Source organism: Rhipicephalus sanguineus, chromosome 4, assembly GCF_013339695.2.
Source record: "Rhipicephalus sanguineus isolate Rsan-2018 chromosome 4, BIME_Rsan_1.4, whole genome shotgun sequence".
NCBI lineage: Eukaryota > Metazoa > Arthropoda > Arachnida > Ixodida > Ixodidae > Rhipicephalus > Rhipicephalus sanguineus.
In genome coordinates, this window is record NC_051179.1 from 82,443,349 (window position 1) to 82,469,850 (window position 26,502).

The 26,502-nt window shown below is 43.2% G+C and overlaps 2 protein-coding genes across 3 annotated transcripts in view; one reads left to right on the forward strand and one right to left on the reverse strand.

Annotated features, from left to right (window-relative positions):
* The window catches only part of LOC119390336 (cytochrome c oxidase subunit 6A2, mitochondrial), a 673,327-nt gene that overhangs the window by 499,176 nt on the left and 147,649 nt on the right, over positions 1 to 26,502 (forward strand). The window lies entirely within an intron of this gene.
* LOC119390329 (intermembrane lipid transfer protein VPS13D) overlaps positions 1 to 26,502 on the reverse strand; it is a 128,362-nt gene that overhangs the window by 71,056 nt on the left and 30,804 nt on the right. The window contains exons 24-37 of the mRNA XM_037657927.2: positions 25,685 to 25,782; positions 24,081 to 24,246; positions 22,949 to 23,118; positions 18,195 to 18,365; positions 17,843 to 17,989; positions 17,032 to 17,181; positions 13,597 to 14,152; positions 12,440 to 12,902; positions 7,830 to 7,982; positions 6,819 to 7,061; positions 5,314 to 5,572; positions 3,030 to 3,208; positions 1,114 to 1,282; positions 116 to 374 (exon numbers count right to left, since the gene is read on the reverse strand). Coding sequence (XP_037513855.1) covers positions 116 to 374; positions 1,114 to 1,282; positions 3,030 to 3,208; positions 5,314 to 5,572; positions 6,819 to 7,061; positions 7,830 to 7,982; positions 12,440 to 12,902; positions 13,597 to 14,152; positions 17,032 to 17,181; positions 17,843 to 17,989; positions 18,195 to 18,365; positions 22,949 to 23,118; positions 24,081 to 24,246; positions 25,685 to 25,782 — 3,183 coding nt within the window. The remainder of the gene's footprint in view (positions 1 to 115; positions 375 to 1,113; positions 1,283 to 3,029; positions 3,209 to 5,313; positions 5,573 to 6,818; positions 7,062 to 7,829; positions 7,983 to 12,439; positions 12,903 to 13,596; positions 14,153 to 17,031; positions 17,182 to 17,842; positions 17,990 to 18,194; positions 18,366 to 22,948; positions 23,119 to 24,080; positions 24,247 to 25,684; positions 25,783 to 26,502) is intronic.

A 26,502-nucleotide genomic window follows, 5' to 3' on the forward strand; every position in this document is an offset into this window, starting at 1 on the left:
CTGTATATCTCAGATGCAAACACCAGAGTGGATCTTAGTGTTGTCCTAAAGCAAACATGAATTAACACAAGAAAAAAAAAGAGATCAGATACACAAATGCTCCTGGCCCACTTACTTGAACACGGTAAAGTGCAGCGCCTCTGAACCAGCCGTGATGAAACGCTCCCGGTACAGCTGACCGTGCTCCGTAAGGTCCAGGACGCATATCTTGCCCAGACTCGCTTGCAGCGTGATGTTAGAATCTCTCAATGACAGGTGGCTCGAGAAGCTGCTCACCGTGGCTCTGGCCAGCTCGTACGTCGGCTTGTTCAGCGTCACAATGAAGTTGCGGATGTTCACTTCCAGTTCTGTGTTGTCGACATCTGCCTGGTGCTCTGGATAGAAATGGAAACAAATGCAATAAAATATTGCCACTAAGCGTGGTGAAACAATATCTCACAGACAGGCACGTATGTATGGATTTCAAAGCCTCTGTAAACTTTAAAATTTTTCATAATTGTTGGTTGCTCGACTTATGGAGTTCAGCAACCCAAAGAGACTCGGGCCATGAGAGACTGTCCGTGAGAATGAAGCTTCACTGTCTAGCACAGCAGTCGTGAATGTTGAGTATTAATCAGTGGTCACTGCCATCGTGAAGGTAAAGCACATTGTTGGGACGTCAGAGGTCAGGACATTAGCAGTCAGTACAAACTAATGATTAAACACACACTGACGTCTCACGAGAGACTACACCTAACAATTTTTTTAACTTGACACAAAATAAAATTACAAGGAGATGTTAGATTCCCATTTTTTTTTCAATTCTTATAAAAATGCACTTGTTTGACTTTAGATGATTGGACAATAGCTGCATTCAAGAAGTGAAAAACAATTGAACTTTTGAAAGGTGCACAAACAACTGATGTGCTTTAGACAACGAACGTTCTCACACCTTTCAAAACAGACTAGTAAATTTCCCACATAAGAGTAACACAAAGTTGGTTTAAATATGCACCTTAACCGCAGTAGCGCACACAAAAACTATTAGTTATTTTCCAGCGTTTGTTTCTTGTTTCCTTAACAAAAAAGAAAATACTAAACATGATGGCCACAACATTACAATGTCTTTCTTACCTTGCTCTACTTCCAAATCTTCTCTGAGCAGAGAGTCCTGCCTCGAAATGGGCCTCGTCTCTTCAGGAAGATCGGCGGCCAAGCCAAGAAAGTCAAGCACCATCACCCAAGTTTGGGAGTTGATCACCACCTCCAGGCTGTTCACATCAACAGTCACAGCCTTGCTCACCTGAAGACAGTTGAACGAGTTCCAAAGCATATATTCGAGGTCGTAGAAACACCACTCTCACAGTAAAAGAACGCTTAACAAGTAGAGAGTTTGGAAAACGTAAGATAGCTTTACTTTATACACGATTTGGTCCAGAAATGTGAATCCCGTGTGTTTTACATCATCAAGGCATCACAACACCATGGGTCGGCAAACTCAATTATGAGTCGATTCACTCAGACTCAGATTTAGCCGTGAGTCTGAGTGAGTCAGGCTGAGTAATATTTTCGTGAGTCTGAGTCAGAGTGAGTTCGGGTGACTTATATTTACGTGAATCTGAGTCCGAGTGAGTCCGGATGACGAAAATTTCGGTGAGTCTGAGTCAGCCCTAAGGGCAAAATATAATTCATCATTGAGTCTGAGTGAGCTCCACATTTTTTTGCCGACATATGGTTGGCAGAAATGGATATGGGCCGGGCACGTAGCACGTCGGCAGGATAACCGGTGGTCATTAAGGGTAACTGACTGGATTCCAAGAGATGACAAGTGCGTGAGGGGGAGACAGAAAATTAGGTGGGTAGATGAGATTAAGAAGTTTGTAGGTATAACGTGGCAGCAGAAAGCACAGGACCGGGTTGATTGGCGGAACATGGGAGAGGCCTTTGCCCTGCAGTGGGCGTAGACAGGCTGACGATGAATGAATGATGATGGTTCTATCTACATAACTTCAGCATTACTATCAGCCTTATGTCGGCTCTCGTTTATGCTCAGGTCTACTCATATATACTTCAAAGCACTAGCGTTCATGCGCCATCTCAATATTTATTGACCAGCAGAGGCGTGAGTTACGAATGGAGGGGGGTGAGGGAGGGTGGGGGTTGATATGCCTGCGGCAAAATCTTTTACGGGAAGTTCTTGATAAAAATATCTCGTGTGAGTCATCTCTTTCAATAAAAGTGGCCTTGCTAGATTGTAAACACTGATAACTAGTGCTTGAAGGTGCGAGATCAAAACGTGCCAAGTAGAGCACCATTCATGTGAGATATTGATGTTAAAGACCATTCACACTATGGTCGAAACAGTTAATATAGGGTAATGGACTCATGGGTTGACTCACTCAGACTCAGATCGAGCCATGAGTCTGAGTGAGTCCGAGTGAGCAGTATTTTGTGTGAGTCTGAGTCCGAGCGAGTCCGGTTGGGAAAAGTTTCAGTGAGTCTGAGTCCAAGCGAGTTCGGATAAGGAAAATTTCGGTGAGCCTGAGTTCGAGTGAGCCCCGAGGGCAAAATATATTTCATGAGTGTGTCTGAGTGAGTTTCCCATTTTTTGCCAACCTATGCACAACACTGAACAGAATTTGCTGATTTGTATAGCTATGAGACTAGGTAACACAATGCTGCTCATACAGGAACGAACGTGAATGCTGGATGCATTTCTTATGTATGAACTCTCATGCATAGCTGCTTTGGTTGCAGCGATGAGTGTGACAGCATATTCTGCCACTGCAATGCATATACACCTACTGGGTACCAAAAACGAAACTGGTTTCAAGAAATGGTATTGCCTACCCTTACGGTGCTCTCACGCAGTACTTATTCCTAGGGCTTAGGGCCAGTAAAATTACGGATGGAGGTGGAGTTATGGCAGTACTACTAGTTACAGAATACAAAGAGTACAGTAACCATATCTGCTCCATAAGGAAGCTTATAGGAAACCCCAAAAACATTTTGAGCATAGAGATGTGATATGCGACGCAACAGCTACTTACGCTGTTGTGTTTCGAAGCGAAATCTGGGCAGTGTCTGTCGATGAGATGCACGTTGATGTGCATGAGGGTGTCCGCTTGTGCCAGCAGGAGCGAAGGGGTGGTAGAACCACATGGTGACGGAGGTGGAGTGGATGGTGACGCACACACGCTGCTACACTGGCCCCTCTTCTTTGCATGCTCTGCAAGTTAACGAGCTCAATGAGCAAAGCCAGTCAACACAATAATAGTTACATATAATACAAAAGTGCGCTTGTTTTTGGCATAATTGATGTGAACACTGCTGTTCCCGTTTATTCAGACGCGTATTAAGTATGTATTGCTCTTCCTTCACACATGTCCATGCACCTTTGTAATGCAACTACAATGCACTCCGACATGATGAAGGACGCTTATTTATTTATTCGCTTGTTTGTTTATTTTAGCACTTCAAAGCAATAAAGGTGCCACGACAAATGCTGTTTTGAACACCTCCAAAATGACTGCCTACCGGCAGTATTTTAACGTACACTTGAATGCCAGTACACAAGCACATTTTCATTCTACGTTCACCAGAACCTGGCTGCAACACCAAATAGTGAAATCCGTGGTTCCATGCTTCGTGCCAGGATACTATAGCCACTGGGCCTTTGTGACCGGTTGGACTCTACTAGCGCAGCAGTAAGAGCACCCACAACACATAATTTTAATACTTGCTACCTCCTTCAAAATTACATTCCCTAGAGTAAGCTTTCAATGTTATGCATATGTTTAAACATGTAAAAGCTTTTAGAGGGGATGGAATTGAGAAACCGACGCAGGACACACATACAGTCGAACATGGATATATCGAACTCGAAGGGGATCGCGAAGTAGTTCAATATATGAAAAATTCGATATAAGAAAATACAGGCCCCGAGACCTTACCAGTGGCGGACGATCACCTACAATCGGCGCATTCAAGAATGACAACTAATTCCACACACACGATGCAACAGAATGTTTTATTTGCGCGAAAAAAAATCCCTTATCTTGGCCTGCTTCTTCGTCTTCGAAATGAAGTTGAAGACGCTGACCTTGATCTTATCGAGGCTGTCCAGGTGCGGCAGCCCGGTTCACTCCATGTCGCCGCAAAAATGGCGAATCAACGCTGCCGCCACTTCAGCAGCGGAGTACGCGCGAGTAGCCGCCGCCTCGTCTAGACGATCTTTGTCGCCACTTGAGCTGTCGGCCTGGGCATCCTGGGTCCCTGCAACCGCAGCTACAATGTCCTCGTCAGCGAGGCTCGCAACAGCCTGAACATTGCAGTCCGCTTCCTCAAAATCGTCCGCAGACACTTCGGGTGAAACGGCAGCCGGGAAGAGGGACGACAACTCGTGAAATGCGTCGTCTATGCGCTCGTCGTCGCCGTCTTCACTGGTTTCCGCAATTCCACCGTCACGAAGCCTGCCTTCCAGAAGCAGTTGGCCACTGTGTCCGTCTTCACGTCTCGCCAGGCGCCCGTCACCATTTGAATGGCACCAAGCAGGTCAACCTTCAGCCTTGAAGGACTTGATGATGCACTGGTCGAGTAGTTGCAGCTTCGCTGTCGTGTTGGCCAGCAGAAACTTCAGCTTGATGTTTTTGAGCTCGTAGGGGAGCATGCACGCAAAAGAGGAATGCGGTGGTATGCGACAACTCACGGAAGTGAACTCTGCCAACAAAGTGCTCGCGATGAGTCCCGATGGTGGCGATGGCTACCCGGGCACCCGGGCTACCTGCGAGGGTAGCAGTGATGTACGAAGGGCGCGAGCTGTGGTTGGCTGAGCAAATACGAAAAGGGCAGGCTGTGGTTGGCTGATCAAAACTCACAAAACAGCAACAAAAAAAAAGAAAGGGCGAAAGGAAGAGGCCGCTGGCTCCTTCGTTCCTGCTCTCCGAGCCGATGGTAACGCGGACAGCGTAGGAGAAAGAGAGAGAAAAAAAAAGAAAAAAAAAAGCCATTCCGCAAGTTGGAGAACACACCCAGCAGGAGTACAGTCCGAGCCCTCTCGCCCTCACGTTTTTCGAGTGTTTTGGGTGTCGGCTGAAGCGCAGTGCCGCGAAGGTCGCGGGGCTCAGCGAGTGCCGAAGCGCGCCTTCCAGCTCGCGCGGCATTCGATATATCCGATGGCGGGTAAAAATACCGTTCGATATAGACGTGCGAATTTCTATACTTTTACAAAGGATTTTAAGGGGATAATTTACGAGTTTGATATAGCCGAAAATTCGATATACGTGGGTTCGATATATCCGTGTTCGACTGTAGTACTCAACAACCTTACATTACCTGAGGGTTTGCTCTTCTTCAGATGTGCCTGGAAGACATTCTGAGTGCAGAGCCTGTCGGGAAGAGATGGGTGGGCTGGAATAGTCGGAATGTGGTACGTCATGTCAGGGCAGGAAAATGAGATGAAATCCGACTTGGGCGGCCTAACGTCTTTGGAGTCCCCAGCTTCTTCCTCAGGGTTACTCGAGCGAATCAAGTAGCGATGGCTGGATTCGGGGCTCTCGACAAGGTCTTCCATGATAACGCCTTTTAGAGCCAGCTGCAAATGAAATGCATCACATGTTAGTGTCATGATAAGCATGTCATTTTATAAGCTTAGTAAAATTGTGCCATACACATCAGACTATCTTTTTACGTAATAGGTACCAACTGTCACCAGATAAACTAGCTCAGTCGACAATCACTCAGCTTACTATCTTCTACAGCCCAGGCTGCTTTGTAGGGAGGGGCAACACATTGTAGCATCGCACAATCAGTAAGAGCAACCAATTTTTCAGTTGCCCCATAAACACTCCAAGCAGTGATTGAAAGCCACACAGCGATATTGTGCAAACTTGACAAAAACTATGCCACAATTAATTGTACTTCCAAAGCATAAATGTCTTTCTGGGCACCAAGTTTTGTTTGAAAAGTGAATCATTTTTGCTTACAAGCACCTTCGATGTACTTAATAAAGCTTCGGTGTTTAATGTCACCGTTAACTTCCAACATCAAAATGAGAAGAAACAAGCCAAGGGCATACAGTGAAACCTCGTTAATACGTACCTGCCGGGAACGCGGCATAACTACGCACTAAACGGTAGTACGCATTAAGCAACGGCGGTGAGCGGCATGTAATGTTGTGCTGCGGATGGTACGAGCTACAGCGTACTCGACCACGAGCCGAGCGCAGGTTCTGACGAGCCAAAATCGAACAACGCGACCGATCGCACAGGCGAGACTAAGCTCGTCGCTGCACGAGCGCGTTCACATGCTGCATTTATAACCTCTAAGGGCTTGTGTGCAATGCAAAAAATTCTGCACATGGAGAGGCACGCTCTCACTAAAAAAAAATGAGTTTCGGAAATGGTCCAACCGACTTACATAAACCGAAGCCCTGTGAGTGGTTTCGCGGTTTGTAGTCGCTTCATTGACCGCAAACGGATAAAACAAATTTTTCTTTCTCATGCAGACTTATGACACAAAATCCATATTACACACTCAGCTATACAGCGGTTTCAATGCAAAGTTTGCAAAATGCAAAGTTTCCAAAAAATGGTCGCGCGTTTACGACCGCGGCAGCTACTCGCACTATCTTCATGGCTTCACATGAAATTAAATATTCGCAGTAAATAGAACCGTTTTGACATTATGAAGCGTCAACGCACTTACTTTTATTCATGTTCGCAATGCCAGGCTAAAGCCCCTCCATCGCGTCTGCTGCCGCTTTCTAGTATACCAATACTATCTAGTATACAGATTTGCGGAAAGGTCATGTCACACAGACTGCCACAATATGAACTCACCTGAACCAAAGTCTCATATGGACTGTCTTGCTCATAGTTCACAACAAATTCTTGGAAGGACAAGGCAACAAGGTCTTGCTTGTCATTGCACAGGTCAGAGCAGATGTTGATGACGAGCTCTGGCAGCACGAAGTTGACGTGGTAGTTGAATGCCATCTGCCTTGAGCCATCTTCAACGACGTTGACGAGGCTCTGCTGTGGCCTTTCACGTTCACAGTGCAAGTCCTTCGACGCCAATTCATCCTGTATGCCAATGTGTGCACCAATTTATCAATGAAAAAGAACTGTTACGCCAAGTAACGCCATGCTACATGTAGCCTGCTGAAGAAACTTAAGCCCAGTTCCATTTAAGCTTTGTCAAAACAAACGACCACTAATTACAGCCATGTCGTAAGCTGTGCTTAGCACTGACAACTCACTAGCAATGGCTCGCTTTCCACAAGTAAGCCTCAACTCAATGACAGCATAGGGCTATGCCAAGCCTTGAATGAAGTAGGTGACGCATATTCATGCTTTTCGAAGATTCCACTGACTAGACGTTGCCTGATAAATGCATCTGCTCTCCAGCGGCTTAACGTTGCCGAGTTGACAGTCACAAAACTCATCTCTGAATTAGTCAAGGAGCGCTAATGAAGTGATTACTTCAGTCAACAGGTGTTTTTGCTCTGTTGTAATGAGCCGAGCGCAGGAACACTGAACAATAATGACAAGTCAACTGTGCAAACTCCACTAAAAGCTTTGCACACTAGCTGTAAACTTGACTTCAAAACCTCTCTTTGGGCTTCAACAGTGGGATGTGGGCTTCTTCTTTAACCCTTTGTTGTCCAGTTTCTGCGTACTGCACACAAGTTCACCATGAACCAATTAAGCTAAACTTGGTGAAGACCCCTCCCCCCCCGAGCCTATAAGTTTAAAACTTTGTCATAGTTGCCAACATTGTAGCCTACAAAGTGAGAATATTGTACTGAGCAGTTTCACAAGTTACAGTATACACAAAAACAGAGTCAGTACCCAAGATGAAGAGATGTGGAGAGATTCCGCCATGTCATCTTCTTCACTGCCAATATCCTTGCAGTATGTCATGTTCTTAGTTGACTGCAGCAGTAGCTCATACTGATACTTCGTCACTGCAAACTTGAGGACATTTATAACAGTTCCAGAGACCTGGAGAAAAGAAAATACCACAGCTTGTTCACCAAAGTAGCAAGTCATAACACCTAAGCAGCAACACACAAAAGCAGCAAATAGTTTATCTCAAACAACCTCCTTTGAACTGTGTAGGCTATGCTATACAACAAGCGACCTACATACACGTAATAAAGTAATAACCGTTAGGACAAAAGGTACGTTTTGAAGCACCTGAAATTGTTTTCAGTAGCTACATCTTTTGCACAGAGCCCAATATGAACAATTTCTACTAACAAGCTTCTGCTCCCTGATCTGCAGGTTAGAGACAAGATACTCAAGAAGGTCGCAGGTTCGGTCCCTGCCCGCGGCAAGTTATCATTTCGTCCACTTTTCTTTCTTCAACATTTACCTTACATTTACTACTAATAACATCCCCTATACTTTCCTTGGCATTATGGTCTGTTAGTGCTCATTAATATTGTGTATAACAAAGAAAAACGAGCCCTTAAGATTTCCACTTCTTTCCTTCATTTATAGTGAGGGTCTCGTTCTGGCAGACTTGATGCTTTCAGGTGGTATGCGAGGGATTATTCGTCAGCTGCCAGCTCGTAATAAGTTCACGTGCTACGTGACGCCAACAGGCAGAAAAAGTGTGTTCCACACTCGCCGTCGTGGCTACTGGCGGCGCTGACTGACACTCCCACGTTTAAATGTACATATATACCACACAGTGCTGGGCAGTATCGAAGATACATGTATCTTAGATACTATCTTAGATACTCTATGGGTATCTTGTATCTGTATCGCGATACGTCTCGAAAGATGAGTATCTGTATCTGTATTTCCGATACATTCGATAATGTATCGTGTATCTTAAGATACAAGATACTTCTATCGCAACACAACCGTGCGAAACAATAATCGCTGGCCAAGCTCCGCTTCTCAAGCTGGTACTGGTGCCACTAAGCCATCTGAAAAAGTCTAAGGGCAGTGGCGTTATTTTATTTTTACGCCAGAGTCATCCAGTGAGGGTAGAAAATGAGAAAGACAAGCACGCGGACGTCTACGCCCAGCCCACGTACCTCATGTTTTCTCGATTTTTTTTCTTTTTAGTTGCGCCAATGCAGCGACACTTGCTCTTAGCCACTGTCCTGCGCCGCGTACTGCGTGCGGCGTCTATCGCCCAAATTCCGATGTTGCTACAGTGTAGTTATGGAAGATTCTCTTGCGTCTTGCTCCGTAACGAAATGTGATGCGTGCAAGAATGGGGTTGCTTTGCGTCGCGTGGATTTTACATATCAGCGATTTGAAGGATCTCGTGGATGTAAGTTTGACTTGCATGCAATCAATTAACTTATATGCAAATAAGATTCTAACAACTTTAGCACCACCGGTACTGATGCTAGATCTAATAGAGCAAGCGTTTACCTAACAGAAAAAATCTTAGCGTGCCGTATTTTTCATTTCCATCTATATTTATTCAGAGAATTTATGAAATCATAATTTGTTTACTGGCACAAGCGCTTTCTTAGCTGTCATTTTGGATCACATAGATTACCTAGGTCTCTGCACTGTTTTTCTGGTCTGGTCACTGCAATATGTATTTTGTAACGCGCTCCCAAGATAAGATTTCTGCTTTATTCTTCTGTCTGCTTTATTTCTACTACTGTTTACACATTTACACGTTGCCAAGGCGATTTTGAAAACAAATGTATTATTATGTGGGCGTGCCTTGAGTATACAGTACAAAATATTCTGCTTACCGCTTAAGAAAATAGCGAAATTTAGTTTGCATTATAATAATGGAAATATTTAGGAGCCATCTTAAATATGTTAGGAAGGGGATTCGAGAAACGTTGTTTTACTGAATGCTCCGATTTATTCATGAGCGTCCCAACGAGCCGTTTCAGGCAATTTTCCGTAGGCACTGAATTTTCTATTCTCTCAACAGGTAAGTTTACAATACTTCATGCTCATAGCTATTAAGGGCGTCGTATGTATTGTGTTTCTGTACTCATTCAATGTGAATGTTTGATACACAACCACCTCTCTCTTTTACTTATATTTGTTTTTTTCTGTTTTAGGCAGTCTTAAACATTTTTCCTATCACTAATCGCCACGTAATAAGAGAGAGAATAAGATTAAAAGAAGGGCGGGGAGGTTAACCAGGGCTGAGCCCGGTAGGCTACCCTGCACTGGGGAACGGGGGAGGGGGAAGGAAAGTTAGAGAGGAGGAAATGGGAGCTATAAGCGGCAATAGTGCGAATAGCGGCAGTGTCCTGCGACGCTTTGTGCAATTCTATACAATACGTCTGAGACATTTCTATGTTGCACATGTTCTCTTGTTGAAGAAATATTGCTGAAAGATTGCAGGTTAGTGAGCATGCATCAACAAAGAATCCCTTACGCCAGTAGCTAAGTAGAATCATGGAAATTCATTGCAGTTATACGTCATCTACGTATACACCAGGGGTCTCACACTCAGCTTATAGCCGGCGGGCCGCAGTCGCGAAATTTAGCTCCAAGGGCCGGGACAGTGAAGATGGTGGGGTCGGAGAGAGTTTGAACAAAATGACATTGCCATTTGAAAAGATCCGATATCTCATATATAGGTCATTTCTGAAGGGGATTTGGAGTCAGGATTCGAGAAACATCGATACCGATGTACACAACGAGTGAAATCTGGACGCAGATTGAAATGTAGATTTTTTGTTCCAAGGTTATGTTTCAGCGCATGGTGACCACATGTTCCTCACGAAAGAAATGCTTGAGACCAGTCATATGTCTGTGTAGCTCACGAACATACTTATTTAGAAAATAAAAACAAATGGGACGGAGACGGTCATGTGTGCCGGCCGGGCCGCTAGCGAACGGTCTCAAACCCCGTATACACCATGCGTTCCCCCCTCCTCCCCCGCTCAAAAAAAAAAAAAAAAAAAGCCGTTACCAGCGTTGTTGCTGCTGTACGCCTGTTCGGATATACGGTATTGTACAAACTTTCTTTTACGGACAAGGTAAAAGTCCACACCGGTATTTGCGCCGTCGTGCGAAGGCTTCCTATTGACGTTATGTGATTATATGGCAACGCGCTAGCTGGTCGGCAAGCTGAGCAGCGACTCCCATCAAATGCAGAAATGACAAGGAAGAACTGCTGTCAGCGAAGTGTATAAAGAGTTGTCCTATGAAGAAGCTAAAACAAGCCCCAATAAGTTGTTTTGGAAGGAAACTAATTCACTTTGAGCAAGAAGGGCAAAGCTTTTGAGATAAGAAGACATTTCATTCAAGTGAAACAAAATAGGTCACAGTTAAGAAAGTTTCCAGCAGACATTTTCGTGCATAGGCGTTTGCTGCTACATTATATGGATCTATAATAACAAATTTGAGAATGTATCGAAGTATCTTAAGATACAATTGCCAAGTATCGTATCGGATACAATTATTGCGGCAGTATTTTGTATCTGTATCTCCAATACTTTTTGCCTGAGTATCTTGTATCGTATCGCGATACAATTTCAAAGTATCTTTGCCCAGCCCTGATACCACATAATGTGGACGGGGGGATGGCCGCCGCGGTAGCTCAGTTGGTAGAGCATCGGACACGTTATTCGAAGGTCGCAGGTTCGGTACCTGCCCGCGGCAAGTTATCATTTCGTCCACTTTTCTTTCTTCAACGTTTACCTTACATTTACTACTAATAACATCCCCTACACTTTCCTTGGCATTATTGTCTGTTAGTGCTCATTAATATTGTGTATAACAAAGAAAAATGAGCCCTTAAGATTTCCACTTCTTTCCTTCATATTACGTGAAGCATGACAACGAACATAATCTGCTTGGCTCTCAGGTTATGTTTAGCAGGTCAAGTGATGGTGTTTTGATCCAAGGCTATCCACGAGGCCCTTTGTGAGTGCACGTCTAAGAGCTGGCAGTAAATAAAGTGCATAGTGCAGTACAGGTTACTGTTACACATTAGCAGATTTTACGTCTTGATTTATGACCAATCTTAGTATACTCGGCATTCTACAGAAAAATGCCAAGAAATTTTTCACGCATCCATTCCACATACATTGCAAGATCTACATGCGTACACCTGTTGTTAAAACTTTTTTTTTATCTCTGTATTTCTTGCCCTTCTTACTACCTTCTATTTCTATGTTTCTCTCTGTGCCATCCTGAACAGCATGCAATGTGTCGGATGCAGTGATAGTTGACAGTCTCCTTACTCCTCTTTCTTTTTTTTTTATGAGTGCATACATGTTTCCAAACAAAGTAATCACAATAATAATACTGAAACGCGCTAGCGAAGATTCAACAAAGAAGAGTCAATGGCGCCGCTCGCAAGCCAGTTCAGCTTCGTTCTCCTCTTCGTCGAATCTTCGCTAGCGCATTTCAATATTTATAGTACTACTTAGATTGCTCAAATAAATGGAGTGTAATAAAACACTGCTTTTCAATACTCCGTATAAGAACAACAGTGCTATAAAGTTCATTACCTCAAGGGTGGGCTGTGTCTTTGGTTGTACCGAGGTGTCACCCACATTTCCCTGGTCTTCGCTGAACCACCCAATGTCCAGTTCCTCCAGTGGCTGCTTGTACTGAACAGTGAACTCGATTATCGTGTCGTGCAGAATGGGACGGCCATGAGACTGGCAGCTGTACAGGTCCACGACTGGCAGTGAATCGGCCGGTGGCAAGTCGACGGCGGGGCCCGTCTTTCCCGACACAGCCGCGAGGTTCTCGTCGATGTTCAGCGAGTACAGGTTCACGTCCCTGAACTGAACGAAGAACAGGCCCGCCTTGTGCGGGTCGCACGAGTTGAATGCAAACTGTGCCGACTGCAGCACAGACGAGTTCGTGTTCTGCAGTGAGATGCGACCCAGGTGGGCGACCAGCACGTCGCGGCTGGAGGGGCTACATGGAAGCACGATCACTGGCGTCTGTAGGAGGATGTCAAGCCTGTGAAAAAAGTAGTAAAGGCACGCGTATTAGCTGAGGTGCTCCACTTATGTTAAAAGCAAAGTCAAATGCGAGATTTCCGTTTCTTTAACAGAAAGTTTTAACCGTCGTTCTTTTGCTACGCTATACTGACACATCAGGACAAAACGAAAAGGCTAAGACACATGTGTCCTGGTTTTTTCCTGGTGTATCAGTATAGCACAGGAAAAGAACAGTGCCATACCAACTAGCCCCCTCAAAGCTTTATTGAGAAAATTTTAAATTTTGGTGTCATATACTATGGTCGTCAGACTTAAACCACACAAGACAGGCATCTGCTGACTTGGTTCTAAGACAAATTTTTATCATGTTCATAATTTCTCAAGTTCTCAAGTTCATAGTTTCATTTCACATTGACGTTCTTAGTGTAAAAAGTACACAGCAAAAAACGGAACAAATAATTCTTTCAGTTTCAATGCGCCCAAACCAGGAATCTTTAAAGTAAGCTTGGGCTCAGTAGAACAAGGCGGCCACTGAAAATATTTCCCAGACTTCACCATCAAATAACGTTGCAGTACAGGCTCTTGCCTCACCTAGGCAGGATAATGAGACAGCACCCAATGTATGATGAGAAAAATGTGACAAAAAACAAAGCGCTAGTGCCAATTCCAACTAGATTATGCTCATAACAAGAACTTCTGTTCCTCCAACTCACTTCACATCCAGCGGCAGGGCAGCCTGCACATCAGATGGTTCGTTCAACGAAATCTCCCTTTGCAGAGTGGGAGTCGTTACGCTGTCCGGTGGGCAAACGTGGAACGAGAATGCCATGCTTTGTGCCGGCAAGTTCACAATGCCGAGCGCCACCTCGGTGGCAGCATTCTTGATAGACTGGGCGAGCATGGAGATGCAATGCTTGAACTCCACCGCACAGGACGCTAGCTCGTGCAGCAGCAACGGCGAGTGCGTGTAGCAGACGGATGCCATGCGCGCCACGACCTCGAGGCACTCGGACTCGGTCTGTTTGCTCTGAGCCCCGTAGCGCTTGATGGTGAACTCAAACGCTTTCTCGGTGTTCGCGGAGTCCTGGCCAGCCAGTGGAAGTGAACCGTAGAGTTCCGCATGGTGATGCTTTCCCAGCAGGTAGTGTAAGCCATGCCCGAGGTGCGGGTCACTGCCCATGCTAACGATTCTTCGGTGCAGAGTCTTCTCAGAAATTAGGTCACACACCTGAAGGCCGCCCAAGGTACCCTGAATCTCAAGCGATGATCCTGAGAAAGCAGGAAGAAAGAAAGACACAGCACCACAAGATATTTTTATTAGTCATATCTTCATAAATGCTTGTTGTGTGAGACAGTATCCTAATCTGAATGTCTCGGCAGCTACTCAACACGTAATTGACACTGAGCAAGTGAAGCAATACACTGACACGATTCTCATGATTACAGACATGTTAGGCCAGTGAATTACTGAATTATTGTCATATTGAATGACTGTAGATATTGAACTATTACAGTAAAAGCTCATTAATTCAAACTCAAAGGGGACTATAAAATTGTTCGAATTAAGCGGAGTTTGAATTAGCGGACGTGCACTGGAATGAACAGACATCGCGCCACACTGCGCGGGCAAACAAGCCACCTCTAGACTCGTTATCATGAATTAGGCGCTACTACACGTTTTTAGCAGGTGATCTCGTAAATTAAGTTCATGAAGCTCTAACGCTGAACAGTATTAATTGATCGGTCAGTGATACGCCAGAAATAAGCACTGACATGCACTCATGTGAGAAGTGAGCCTTAATGTCAAAATATGAAGCTATTTATGCTTCAAAACACGTATATTTTCATGGCAGAGTTAACACCATCCAAATTAAAAGTAAGCAGTAATTTGCATTTGCTTGCGTTTCTTCTGTCACGACTCCATAAGCATCGTTTGCTGCTTGCCCAAGAGCTCTTGTGCAGCGTCCAAATTCTCATCTGCTGCGAAATGCTGCTGTTTCATTGTTTTGCATCTCTAGTAAATTTAGTTTTGTTTGGTTTTGCAACACATTGTGATCCCTGGGGATCGACCTCTGCGTGGAGCGATGAAAACCAGGGGCTCCCAGTTCGAACTAACTGTTGTGGATACCGCCGCGTTCGAATTATCGGGAGTTTTCCCCCGTAGAAATACACAGGGCAGTGCCGGGACCAGGGCGTCAGTTCGAATTAACTACAATTTCAAATTAACGAGCTTTTATTGTACAACACCTCCTTGGAAAACCCATGCAAAAGTGTACCGCTGTACTACACGTTTATTGAAACTGTTCGCCACCACTTTTGATATATTGAATGTTGCGTCACCCAGCACTCTTACAAGCTTGCTTTGCCTAAAAGTCCTGCGTCGTCAGAAATATTTACAGCATTTATGCCATGGACACGGCACTGTTCTGGCACATGTTGTCAGTCAAGGTGGTGAATCTGGACAAGGAGTTCAAATTGCATGCTCTGGAGAAAAAAAATAAGCAAGGCGCTTGCCTCAAAATACAGATTGCCCATGCACTAGGAGCTTGACTTGCGCTCCACAAGACCGAATTCCCTTTAGCAAGCTGCACTGCATTGCAGCCATGCAATACGGTGAAGCACACTTCTAATGAAAAGGAACGCTATGCAGTGAAGCACACTACTCAGAGCCTACTACACTCAAACCTCATTATAACAAAGTCACATCTGCCACGAAAATAACTTCGTTATATCCGAAAATTCGTTATAAACGTTTATTTGTAACACTATCTATGACAAGACTATTTTTCGTTTACTTTGTTATAACCGATAATTCGTTATATCAGTGTTCGTTATAACGAGGTTTAAGTGTATATATCTTTCATCATCTTGTACCGCACCAGTACCAATAGTATACTGAACTATTCTGCGATTCTTTTCAGGTTCAACACATCCAGGATCAAATGCATTACATGTTTCTCATACATCTCAGAACTATTTTTGAATGTTTGTTACATGAAGCTGCAATTCAAAATTAATGTTTATACGAAGCATACTGAACTAGCAATCATAAATCATAAATGTTTTCACATACAGTGAAAACATTTATTATGCTTTGTAGCATGGTTCCTGCATTCACTTGCAACGCCTTGTGCATCAAGACCACGCCTTGGTCATGCATGTCACGTGTAATTTCTTTCAAACGAAAAACTGTGACGTAAAAAGATACTTAGAGAACTAATGTCTTCTTTGAGCTCCTGCCAAATTAACACCTAAAAAGGTATGAGTTCATACTTTCCACTATTTTTAAACAAAGAGAACTTCGAATGATCATGTCTGCATTGTGAAAGCAGCAAACCATCTCGTACATGCATTAGGCAGACATATTAGTTCATGTGGTGTACGAAATTCTGCCAAGTTTCCTCGCGAGGGTGTTTTTCCAACATTCCTTAAAGTGCAGCTACAAGCCATGGTGAGCCAAGTAACTTCAATAGCTAGGCTATCAATGAATCTGCATCAGCATTTTTCATCTTTTCCTTTTTTTCTTTTTTTTTCTTTTTTTTTCTTGCAAGTAGTGGTATGCACAACTGAAGTTCAAGCTCTTGTTGAATGCATGATTAAACATCGCTGTACCATAGGCATAAATTTAAAAATGCCAACGATAAGCACCTAATCAGAATGCCTGATACATATAATTACATGGAAGTGCAGCACATAATCGCCCCATAGTCAGTTTCTAAGCACGGAACTGTTTCCAAATGTCTATTACATGCACAAGGAAGATTTCACAAGCATGACCAAATACGAAAACAGCTACATGCACCATCCCAATGTGAACAGTTCAACAGAGACACACAAAAGTTGCACTTCGTCGCACAAATAAGACAGAAGACAGAGCTTTGAAATGAGAAACTGTCCCAAGGAAGGAATGTCACTGTAGCTGATGTTATAACAAAGGGACTTACCTTCACACGAACAACAAGAAGTTTCCCTCTTGAAACATTGACTACAGCGACATCCCTAGCTACATCACTTCCACTACTTAATTAATAACTCAGTCAACCGCATTGTTTGTTGACTTGCTCACCAACGTCAACGTGTTGCACGTTGTTGCAAGTCAACTACATGCAAGTCAACTCGGTGAACCCTGCAAGCCCAAACATACTCACCTATAGATGCTTGTATCCTCGCCCCGCTGACAGTCGCCGTGGCCACCTTCTGGCCCGACACACTGCCCTTCTTACTCACAGCACGCAACAGCAGCACATTGAAGCGATGAAAGTCAAACGTCAGCTGCAAGCTGCTGATGTGGTTTGGCGCTGACTGCATGAGGTGAAAGGAAAGAAAAAGGCAAAAAAATGGGAGAGTATGTTAGTGAGCCACCACAGAATGCAAGCGACGTGAGTATCAACGTAACGGGTACATAGACACATTAGATAGCTGTAAGGCATCAGCTCAAGTAAGGACAGCATTGATACAAGAGGCACACCCCCAGATTGACAGCTTAAAGTGTGAAAAAAAAAAAGAAAAGAGAGGACAGCTTTTCTGTTCCTGGATTCTCGGCATGTGGTATGCAATGTCCTCATGCACTGCTGTGACAAGCTTTAGGTCAATCCCTCTCCCCCCTTCTCTACAACAGACCTGACGGAAGTAAGGCTGACAAGTAAAATTCTAAAAAAAGAAAAAGAATTGACTCAGTCTGTCCTTGATACTCTCTTCAGTTGAGTCATTTAATTTCTGGGGTTTTATGTGCTAAAACCGCAATATGATTATGAGGCACGCCATAGCGGAAGGCTCTGGATAATTTCAACCACATGGGGTTCTTTAAAGTGCACTGACACCGCACAGCTTACAGGCCTCTATCACTTGGCCTCTATCGAAATGCGACCGCCACTGCTGATACTGTACCCACGTCCTTCGGGTCAGCAGCCGAGCACCTTAACCACTGTTGCACTACTACAGCCGACCTTTTTTATTCACTTGCCTGGAATGAAGGGCTGAGATCGACTTGAGATGACATGCTCAATCTGCCCGCCGTTGAGATCGTCTTGGAGGGCACCTTCACTGCTTCGTATGGGCTCAGACAACGAGCGAAATTTACCAGCTCGACAATAGTCTCTTGGTTTGCTGTAAAAAATAAACAAGGTGAAAGGGTTCGTTGCGTGGGAACTCTTTCTGTGACCAGTCAAACCAGTTAATTCTTTTTTTTCGTTATCTTAACATATTCTATGACATGTCACTAATGCACTAGTCATAAGACTGTTATAGCAGGGAAGTCTTCACATGCAAGAGGAGTTTGAAAAGCATGTAAAACTGTGGAAGGCTACTTTACCGATCACATCCAGGTTGTTGAACTGAACAGCTGCAATGAACAGCTGCTCGGATGCATCATTTGTGCTGGTACTCGGAACGTTCAGTATGGAGATTTCCACATTGATCAGGGCATCTGCCTCGTGGGCATCCAGCATTCCAATGGGTGAGATGCGTTGTCTGTCCATCAGCACTGTGACGATAAGAAACCGGAATGTTAAACATAAATGCCACGCAGAAAAAGCACTTTTTAAGTTTTAAAGGGACACTAAAGAGCAAAACAATTTTTCTCGCATTAGTAAAGTAGTCTTCCACGATAACAAAAACACCACGCTTGCTGCGAGAAGACGTTTAATAAGCGAGAAAACGCGCAAAAAGAAAATACAGGTGGCGACGCCACCTTGGAATTCCCGCACCATTTGCCGTGACATCACATATTTTTGACCGCGCCTGCTTGGGCCTACGTAGTTCCTAGTAGGTTAACTCGAAGTACATTGTCCTCTGAGGGGGCCAGAGACTTGACATAACGATTTTGTGGAAATTTCGTCGAGCCAGTGGCGCCAAAATACGTTAAATGCTCTTTGAAGTCTTTTACGTCACGAATTACAAAGTTCGGCGCGAAATTTAAAAATGAAGCTTTGAACTTGGTTTTCTCCTCTAATAATAAACCTATGGTGGTGAAATAAACTACACAAGAGTTCTCCGACCACACTTTATCAACCAATTCATTGTTTCTCTTTAGTGTCCCTTTAAGCCTTCAAACTGACAAGAAAGCACTCAAACTTAAGTACAGTCACACCTCCTAACAATGTCACATCAGACTAAAAAAAATGCCTTTGTTGTATCCAATATACAGGGTGTCTTTTTTAGACAATACAGACTTTTTATCAAAATTCTATGGCAGTAAGGCTCCTGTCATTTTTGGACACGAACGTCACGTAAAGGCGCAAATACTTTGCTGCAGTTAAAACGACAGTGATGCAAGTAATTAACAAAAGCTAATTAATTAACCTTTTAATTATTGGCTTGAGGGCAAGTGCTTATATAGAAAGTTGTAGCGCGTGCCAATTTATGGCATACCCATTTTTTAGAAATCACAAGAGTTGCACGTAATTAAGAGATATTTGTCATCGAATTTCAAGGCCGATACCGAAACTGATCATGCCCGGCACGCAAAAAACGCGACCACTTTGTTACGTCATACCAGAATTACACGTGACAAGGAAGTGACGAAATATGAATGAAGCCGCGTTCCGGCTGTATTTTTTCTTGAAAAGTGGTAAGTCATCTTAACTGCACCAGCAGATCACCTTACCTCTGCATGTGGTGTTTGGTACTTATCTGTTTCTTTCGAACTGTGAAAAAAAAAAAACGCAACGTCTGCCTTTTCTTTCCCTGTGAAGCATAAAACTCAGGGGCTGCCACTGCGGCACTTCTACTTGCAGGGAGGCGAAATAGATTTTCGCACCTGTTTATAGCTTAAGAAAGAAACAGGTAAGCACCACACATCACAAGCAAACAATAAGCTGTTTACTTGTGTATTTCAGAATGCTTGCATATTTTCTGGAAGAGATTCTGCTTTGACGTGCGCTCATTTGAATTTCGTCACTTCCTTGTCACGGGTCGTTCCGGTCTGACGTAACAGAGCGATTGAGTTTCCTGCGCGCCAGGTGTGGTCAGTTTCGGTATCAGCCTTAAAATTTGATGACGAATATTTCTAATTCCGTGCTACTTTCGCGTTTTCTAAAAAAATGTGTATGCCCTAAATTGGCACACACCACAATTTTCTAATATGAACAGCTTCCCTCAAGTCAATAATTAAAAGGTTGATTAACTAGTTTTCGTTAATTAGTCACGTCTATGTCATTTTAGCTGCGGGAAAGTATTTCCACCTCAAGATAGAGTTCATGTGCGAAAACGAACGGAGCCTGACTCATAGCATTTTCATTAAAAATCTGTATTGTCTATAAAAACACCCTGATGTTACAAACTAACCTTTCTTAAGTGTTGATATCAGAAATAAACACTACATTTACCCAATTAAATCTAATAATTCAATGTATTCGTGTCAAATAGTATACTGATGCTAGTCATTAAAGCCCAAGCGTATTGGCTAATCTTCTGAGCATTTGTTTTCTTCAACAATAACAACATATACAGTAAATAAAACATCGTTATAATGAGAAGGGCTACAACAAAATAATAGATATAGCAAGCATATCGTAATTCCCCTTGAAAGTAGGGGTGTGCGAATATTCGAAATTTCGAATATTTTTCGAATAGTGTTTGCTATTCGATTCGATTCGCACTGGAATTTCACTATTCAAACTATTCGAACTTCCCAAAAACAAATACAGTCAACGTCCGATTGAAAGTGACCCCTTCAGATTTTCAATATGCTTCACCTCATTACACTCTCGTATTGCGGCAAAGCTGCCTTTCAAGCTCGGTTACGGTCGAACTTTGCCAAAACACAGTCAACATCCGATTGGAAGTGGTCCCTAAATTTTCAATACGCTCCACCTCATCACACCCCCGTATTGCGGCAAAGCTGCCTTTCAAGCTCCGTTACGGTCGAACTTTGCCAAGACAGTCAACGTCCAATTGGAAGTGGTCCCTAGATTTTCATTATGCTTCACCTCATTACACCCCCGTATTGCGGCAAAGCTACCTTTCAAGCTCCGCTACGGTCGCAAATGTATTAACTCAAGAAAACGCTGGTTCCAACATGGAGATGAAAGATGTGGCAGAGTTGGGGGCTCAATTAATGCTGTTTTGGGGATGAAATTTGGGCAGGTAGTCCGAAAAATCGGACATCGAAGCTTTTTAGCATCCAAAATTTCAGATGTTCTTATATATCGACGTCTACGAGGCAGATTTGGAACTCCGGACTTGAAGGGAGCACACTCTTGTTCGCCACATCAGTTGGGCTTCCACAGAAGTTGGAAGAGGAGGAGAGGCTCAGGAAATGGCATCTTTGCCTATCATGTGTAAAGTGTTGTCGGCAACTTTTTGGTTGCACCAAATCATGTACATAAATAGAATTCGGCCTCTACATTGCCTCATTCTTGATAAGACAACTATGAAACACCACCCCGCCAGTGCTTCATCAACCTAGCGAAAAGAAACACTTTCATGATGCTATCTCATAAGAATATGCTTAGGAATCCTCTCTAACATTTTTTTCTGCAATTTCGCTTCGAAGTATTAGAAAAATATTCTAGAAATATTCTAGAAATATTCGAAAAATATTCGATTCGATTCGCACTCACACTTCAATATTCGAATTCGCTTCGCACCCAGAATTTTGCTATTCGCACAGCTCTACTTGAAAGTCCTCACAGAAATTAGTGTATTGAAAACCTCGTTTTAGCAACATAAACTTTGCCCGTTACGAGATATAACGAACAACTTTTGTTAGGAAATACAATTTTCAGCCAATGTCACGACAGTGCGTAACGCGAATTTGAGGCGATGCACAACGCAACAACTGTATTTAGCAGTTCAAAACTCCCGCCCCGTATCCGCCAGCAACACGCGCAAAGCTGGACAGTGCACCGTGCGCATGCCATGACGACATTGTGCGCGCTGTTAACAAACCGAGCAAAACTAGCGACGACGATGAATCTGTCGACGAACGGGAGAACAATGTGCCGTCAGCGTCGGAGGCACTAGATCCGGCGGATGCGGTGCGCTGCTACTTCGGCGCTCACGAGGGCGGCGAAGATGGCATGAACCTACGGCCGCAGCTGAACGGGCCATAGTTCGCATCGGAAGATGCATCAACGTCCAATTACGGACTTCTTTGGAGCTAAGTCTGTTTAAAATACAATTTATGTATTTTGAACTGCAATAAAGTTGGTGCATGACCTTTCTTTTATATCTCTGGAATGTGGTTATATTGTGGTGTACAGTCGTGCGGTGAGACGCTATTTCGCCAGCTACTTATGTTGTGTAAGTACAGTGCACAATATTTGCAGTAAATGCCCGCTGCTGCTATAACGAAATATTGCTTATAACAAGCAAATCGCGACACCTCTTCAGTTTTGTTATAACGAGGTTTATGCTGGTGAAGGCTGACCATTTACACCACCTTTCGCTATTTAATTCAACAATTTCCAATTACCACTGCCCCGACCCAGATGAATAAACATAATATGCCTGCCAAATTTTCCAATTTTCTCACACCACCTAATCTATTGTTAATGAGAATATCATTTAGCTCAAGGAAAGACGCAACACAAAACAATGTGACACATGGGACAAGCGATACTTACAAACAGTTGAAAGTAGCGCTTGTCCCATGTGTAAACTTTTGTGTCGTGCTTTTTTTTTTTGCACTGTCCTCATGCATCAACTAGGCCCTCAAAAGGTAATTTTAATTTATTCCTGACTGTATTTCGCTTTCTATGGCAACCACTCTGTTAATAGACTGCAGTTGGATACAACTTAAGAAGTCCGAAGAGGCCCTGCCCAGATGACCGAAGCACGGCAGCTGATCGGCTGTCTCCATTACTAAAGAAATAGTCCCCTGCATGCACTCGGCAATGTTCTCCGAAGGACGGGTGATCGGTCACCCAGCTCATTACATCAGTATGCAGCGTGCGCCGACTGAGGCAGGCCTGTGTGCATCCGCCTTTGACGAGGAAATGCCGCAGACTTCTAAAGTTGTATCTGACTATAGTCACTATCCACTATGAGCTCAATGCGTTACCTGACCTGTGAAACTTCATTTTTCACTCATTTTGAAAGTCGATAAGCTAAACATGTGGGCACCTTTCGGTGGTGATGACTGCAAGGTGGACAGGATGGCCGAAAGGACCTTTGGCACTGCTATGGTCTGCATAGGGGGCGCAGCTGTGTGCATGGCTAGCAGAGGAGGAGTTGACGGAGACATTGGCGAGTTGGGATCACTGTCCCTGATGCTGCCGCTCCGGCTGTCCATGCTGCAAATTGTTTACAATCGAAACAGAAGTCTTGATACACACACGATACAATTATGGCTGCATGTAGCATGCATGCACAAACAGGGTTTAGCACAACTAAAAGTTGCTTGTGTCCATATGTGCATCCTTGCATTTGTAAATTACATGTGAGGGATTATGGGAAAAAATGAGGTGCTATAAATACTCTATGCATATCAACTCTATGCATATCAATGCAGCATCAGCAGAATTTCGGTGCTAATCGTCACATTAAAAGGTGCCAAGATGCTGCCGGATAATGTGACACAATGCATTTTTCTAGAGAAAATTAACATAGTAAAAGAAAGTAATAATGATTTAAATGCACTTCTCTACATTACGCTAGTTGGTTTATACAAGTGACAAATAAAACTTACACGACAGAAGCAAAAGATGTGAAAGCATTTATTGAGCATCTTGTAAGGCTAAAACGCACTAACAATGTAACTTAATATTTTATTTAGTTGTAAGATAAGTTAATCATTTAATCAATTATCCGAAACAAAAGTGTGAAACATTAACAGCTCTTGCAAAATGAAAATAATAATAATAAAAAGAAAATATTTTTCAAACTCGATATCAAAAGACAAGCCTTGAAATTTAAGCACCTGGGACTTCCCCAACATACAGTGCATTGGAATTTGTGATTAGTTTGATAGTCTGGTCATAATTTTAATATTATGTAGCTTTACACGTCAAAACCAGAACAAGATCCCCAGGCATACTGTAGTGGGGTGCTCTAGATCGATTTTCACCCCTTGTAGTTCTTCAATGCGCATGTAAATCTAGTACTGGAGCGGTTTTACATTGCACCCTCCTTGAAACGCAGGAGATCGAAACCATGACCTCAGCAGCGAAATGCTACATTCAATGGGCTGTGCCAGCAAGCTATAGTCTGTAGCTCGTGACTGCAAATACAGTGAAAGACATGGCACTGAGCTTACCTGACATGCTTGTGAGAAGCTACAAGCAACTCAAAGTCAGGCCCATATGTCTGCAAGGCATCCACCAGGAGAAGCCCATGCACAGACATGGTGACGGACAGATCGTGGGGAGTCTTGGAAAACGTTGCATGGATGCCTGACACCTGAAGCTCTGCAATGCATCTACCTGCACAGCGACAACACCAAATCACACATTTTTTCCTGTAATACAGCATACGAGTGAAAGACATACCAGAGTGTGTTTTTTTGTTGTTGTTGTTTTTTTTGCAGTACTATACAAACCTCGTTATAACAAAGTCGCATCTGACACGAAAATAAGTTCGTTATATCCGAAAATTCGCTATAAACGTATATTTGTAACACTGTGTCTATGACAAGACTATTCTTCATTTACTTCGTTATAACCGATAATTCGTTATATCCGTGTTCGTTATATCGAGGTTTGAGTGTATGTGTAACATTTGAGAAGCACCCTTGCTTTCCCTAAAAATTAATCATTTGAATGATGAAACCAGGTTTATTAATTATTCCCAATAGTATCCTCCAAATGTGCTCTTTCATATCTGCACCTGCCACAGAGAAATTATGAAGCTACGCGTGGGCTACGAGTACTGCTCGGCTTGAGACCAGCTTCAGTCACGCTGACCGGTGCTAATCTCCAACACACCTTTGAAGCTCATCAAAAAAATTTTACTTATTACTGTAAGATTCTAATGCCTACAAGAGGCCTCAGTAACTCTTCTTTTACGTGCGCAAAAAAAAAAAGCACAACAGCCACAGAAACTGCCCAAAGTAAGAAGGAAAAAAAAAGAGAATTTGTTATGGTTTCACCAGAGAAATATTTACATTGTTCACACCATCACAGACAGAAGTGAAATATGCCACCTGACAGATTGCAGCAAAACGCTATGGAACTAAGATGAATAACAGTGATTGGACAAAGGATGTCACTGAAGTCAAAGTTTTCATGAGGGGACTTGTCTTTGTCAGGCAGAAACTGGTTTCCTTAGCTGTCATAATGCTGCTAAGGGAAGGTTACCTTAGAATAACAGAGAATTGAGCTAGTTGGTAGGTGTTCATGTTAAAAGACTGGACTGGTGTTCAAGTGTTGCATTTCTATTTACATATTCGCTAAATGAGGTTTTGCTGAAATCCATGTTCATATATTGCTACAATGCCTTGCATGTGTTCAATGTGTCCATTTTTTTTGTGCCGACTTGTAACCCACTCCTGCCTAAGGTCTGAAATCCAGACCAGCAGTATTGTAATAAATAAATAATGCAAATACGAACACAAGAGAGAAGTCAAGACAGCACAAACACGGCGTTTGTGCCATCTTGGCTTCTCTCTTGTGTCCATGTTTGCAAGCCCAGTCTTTCGACATAGAGGGTTACCACCATGGATAAATCCCGCTGTCGAAATAGCTCGAGCAACATTTTTTTGCTCAGCCACTGTTTTTCACTATGTCTTTATAGAACTGAGTTAACACAATAAGCATGGAGAGATTAATGATGCTACATCATGTAGACACATCACACTTGATCTACCATGCAGCTTCTTCATGTGAGGAGCAAAGGCAATAGATTCTAGTAAAGACGAGTTACCTCGGCTCTGAACTTCTAGACACATTTGCTCGATGGAACACTGTGCTACCAGCAGCAGCGATGTATCATGAGACTCCTTGGATCTGTTTGCAAAAGAACTGAAAGTAAAAAAGCAGAGATCAACAACCATAAGCGAAGTCTTCCATCTACAATTGCAGCAATGTCAGATAATTTAACAATGTAATACTAACACTGTACTGCATGCAAGCTGCTTCTTGAATTCATCCCTTGAATGTTGTTTTTGACATCAAAGAAAGCATTCAATAAAACCACATGCAAATGAAATACACATGAATAAACGTGAAATACAGCACATAGCAGCGAGTCTGTTCTAAATATGAGCGCATGTCGATCAAACTTGACTTACGGGCGTAAGGAACGTACCACTCACAAAATTCTTTCTGCCAGTTCTTAGGTCAAGTCATGACCACTACGCTAAAGCAACAGCACATGGTTGTTAACAAATAAGACATAAACAAGCACACAAGTTACTTCCCAGAGATGAGCAGAAGCATAATAGTACATGTTGCTCTAATATGAAAGGGAATGTTGAATATGCACATGAACAGACACTCCTACATACATGCTAAATTTAAATCTTGCTCACAGCAATCTGCTGTAGACTGTGTAGATTCAGAAATCCCCTTCAAAGAATCTCTCTGCTATTTCAGTACTGTGGAACAAAGAAAACTACTGGCTTTAAAGCAAATGTGATGTTTGCTTTTGTGATGGCACACAGTGTACTATAAGCACAAGTTCAAGTTAGAATCAGTCATTAACAACCAATGTGTAGTGTTTACAAGTTTGCATGGGAATAG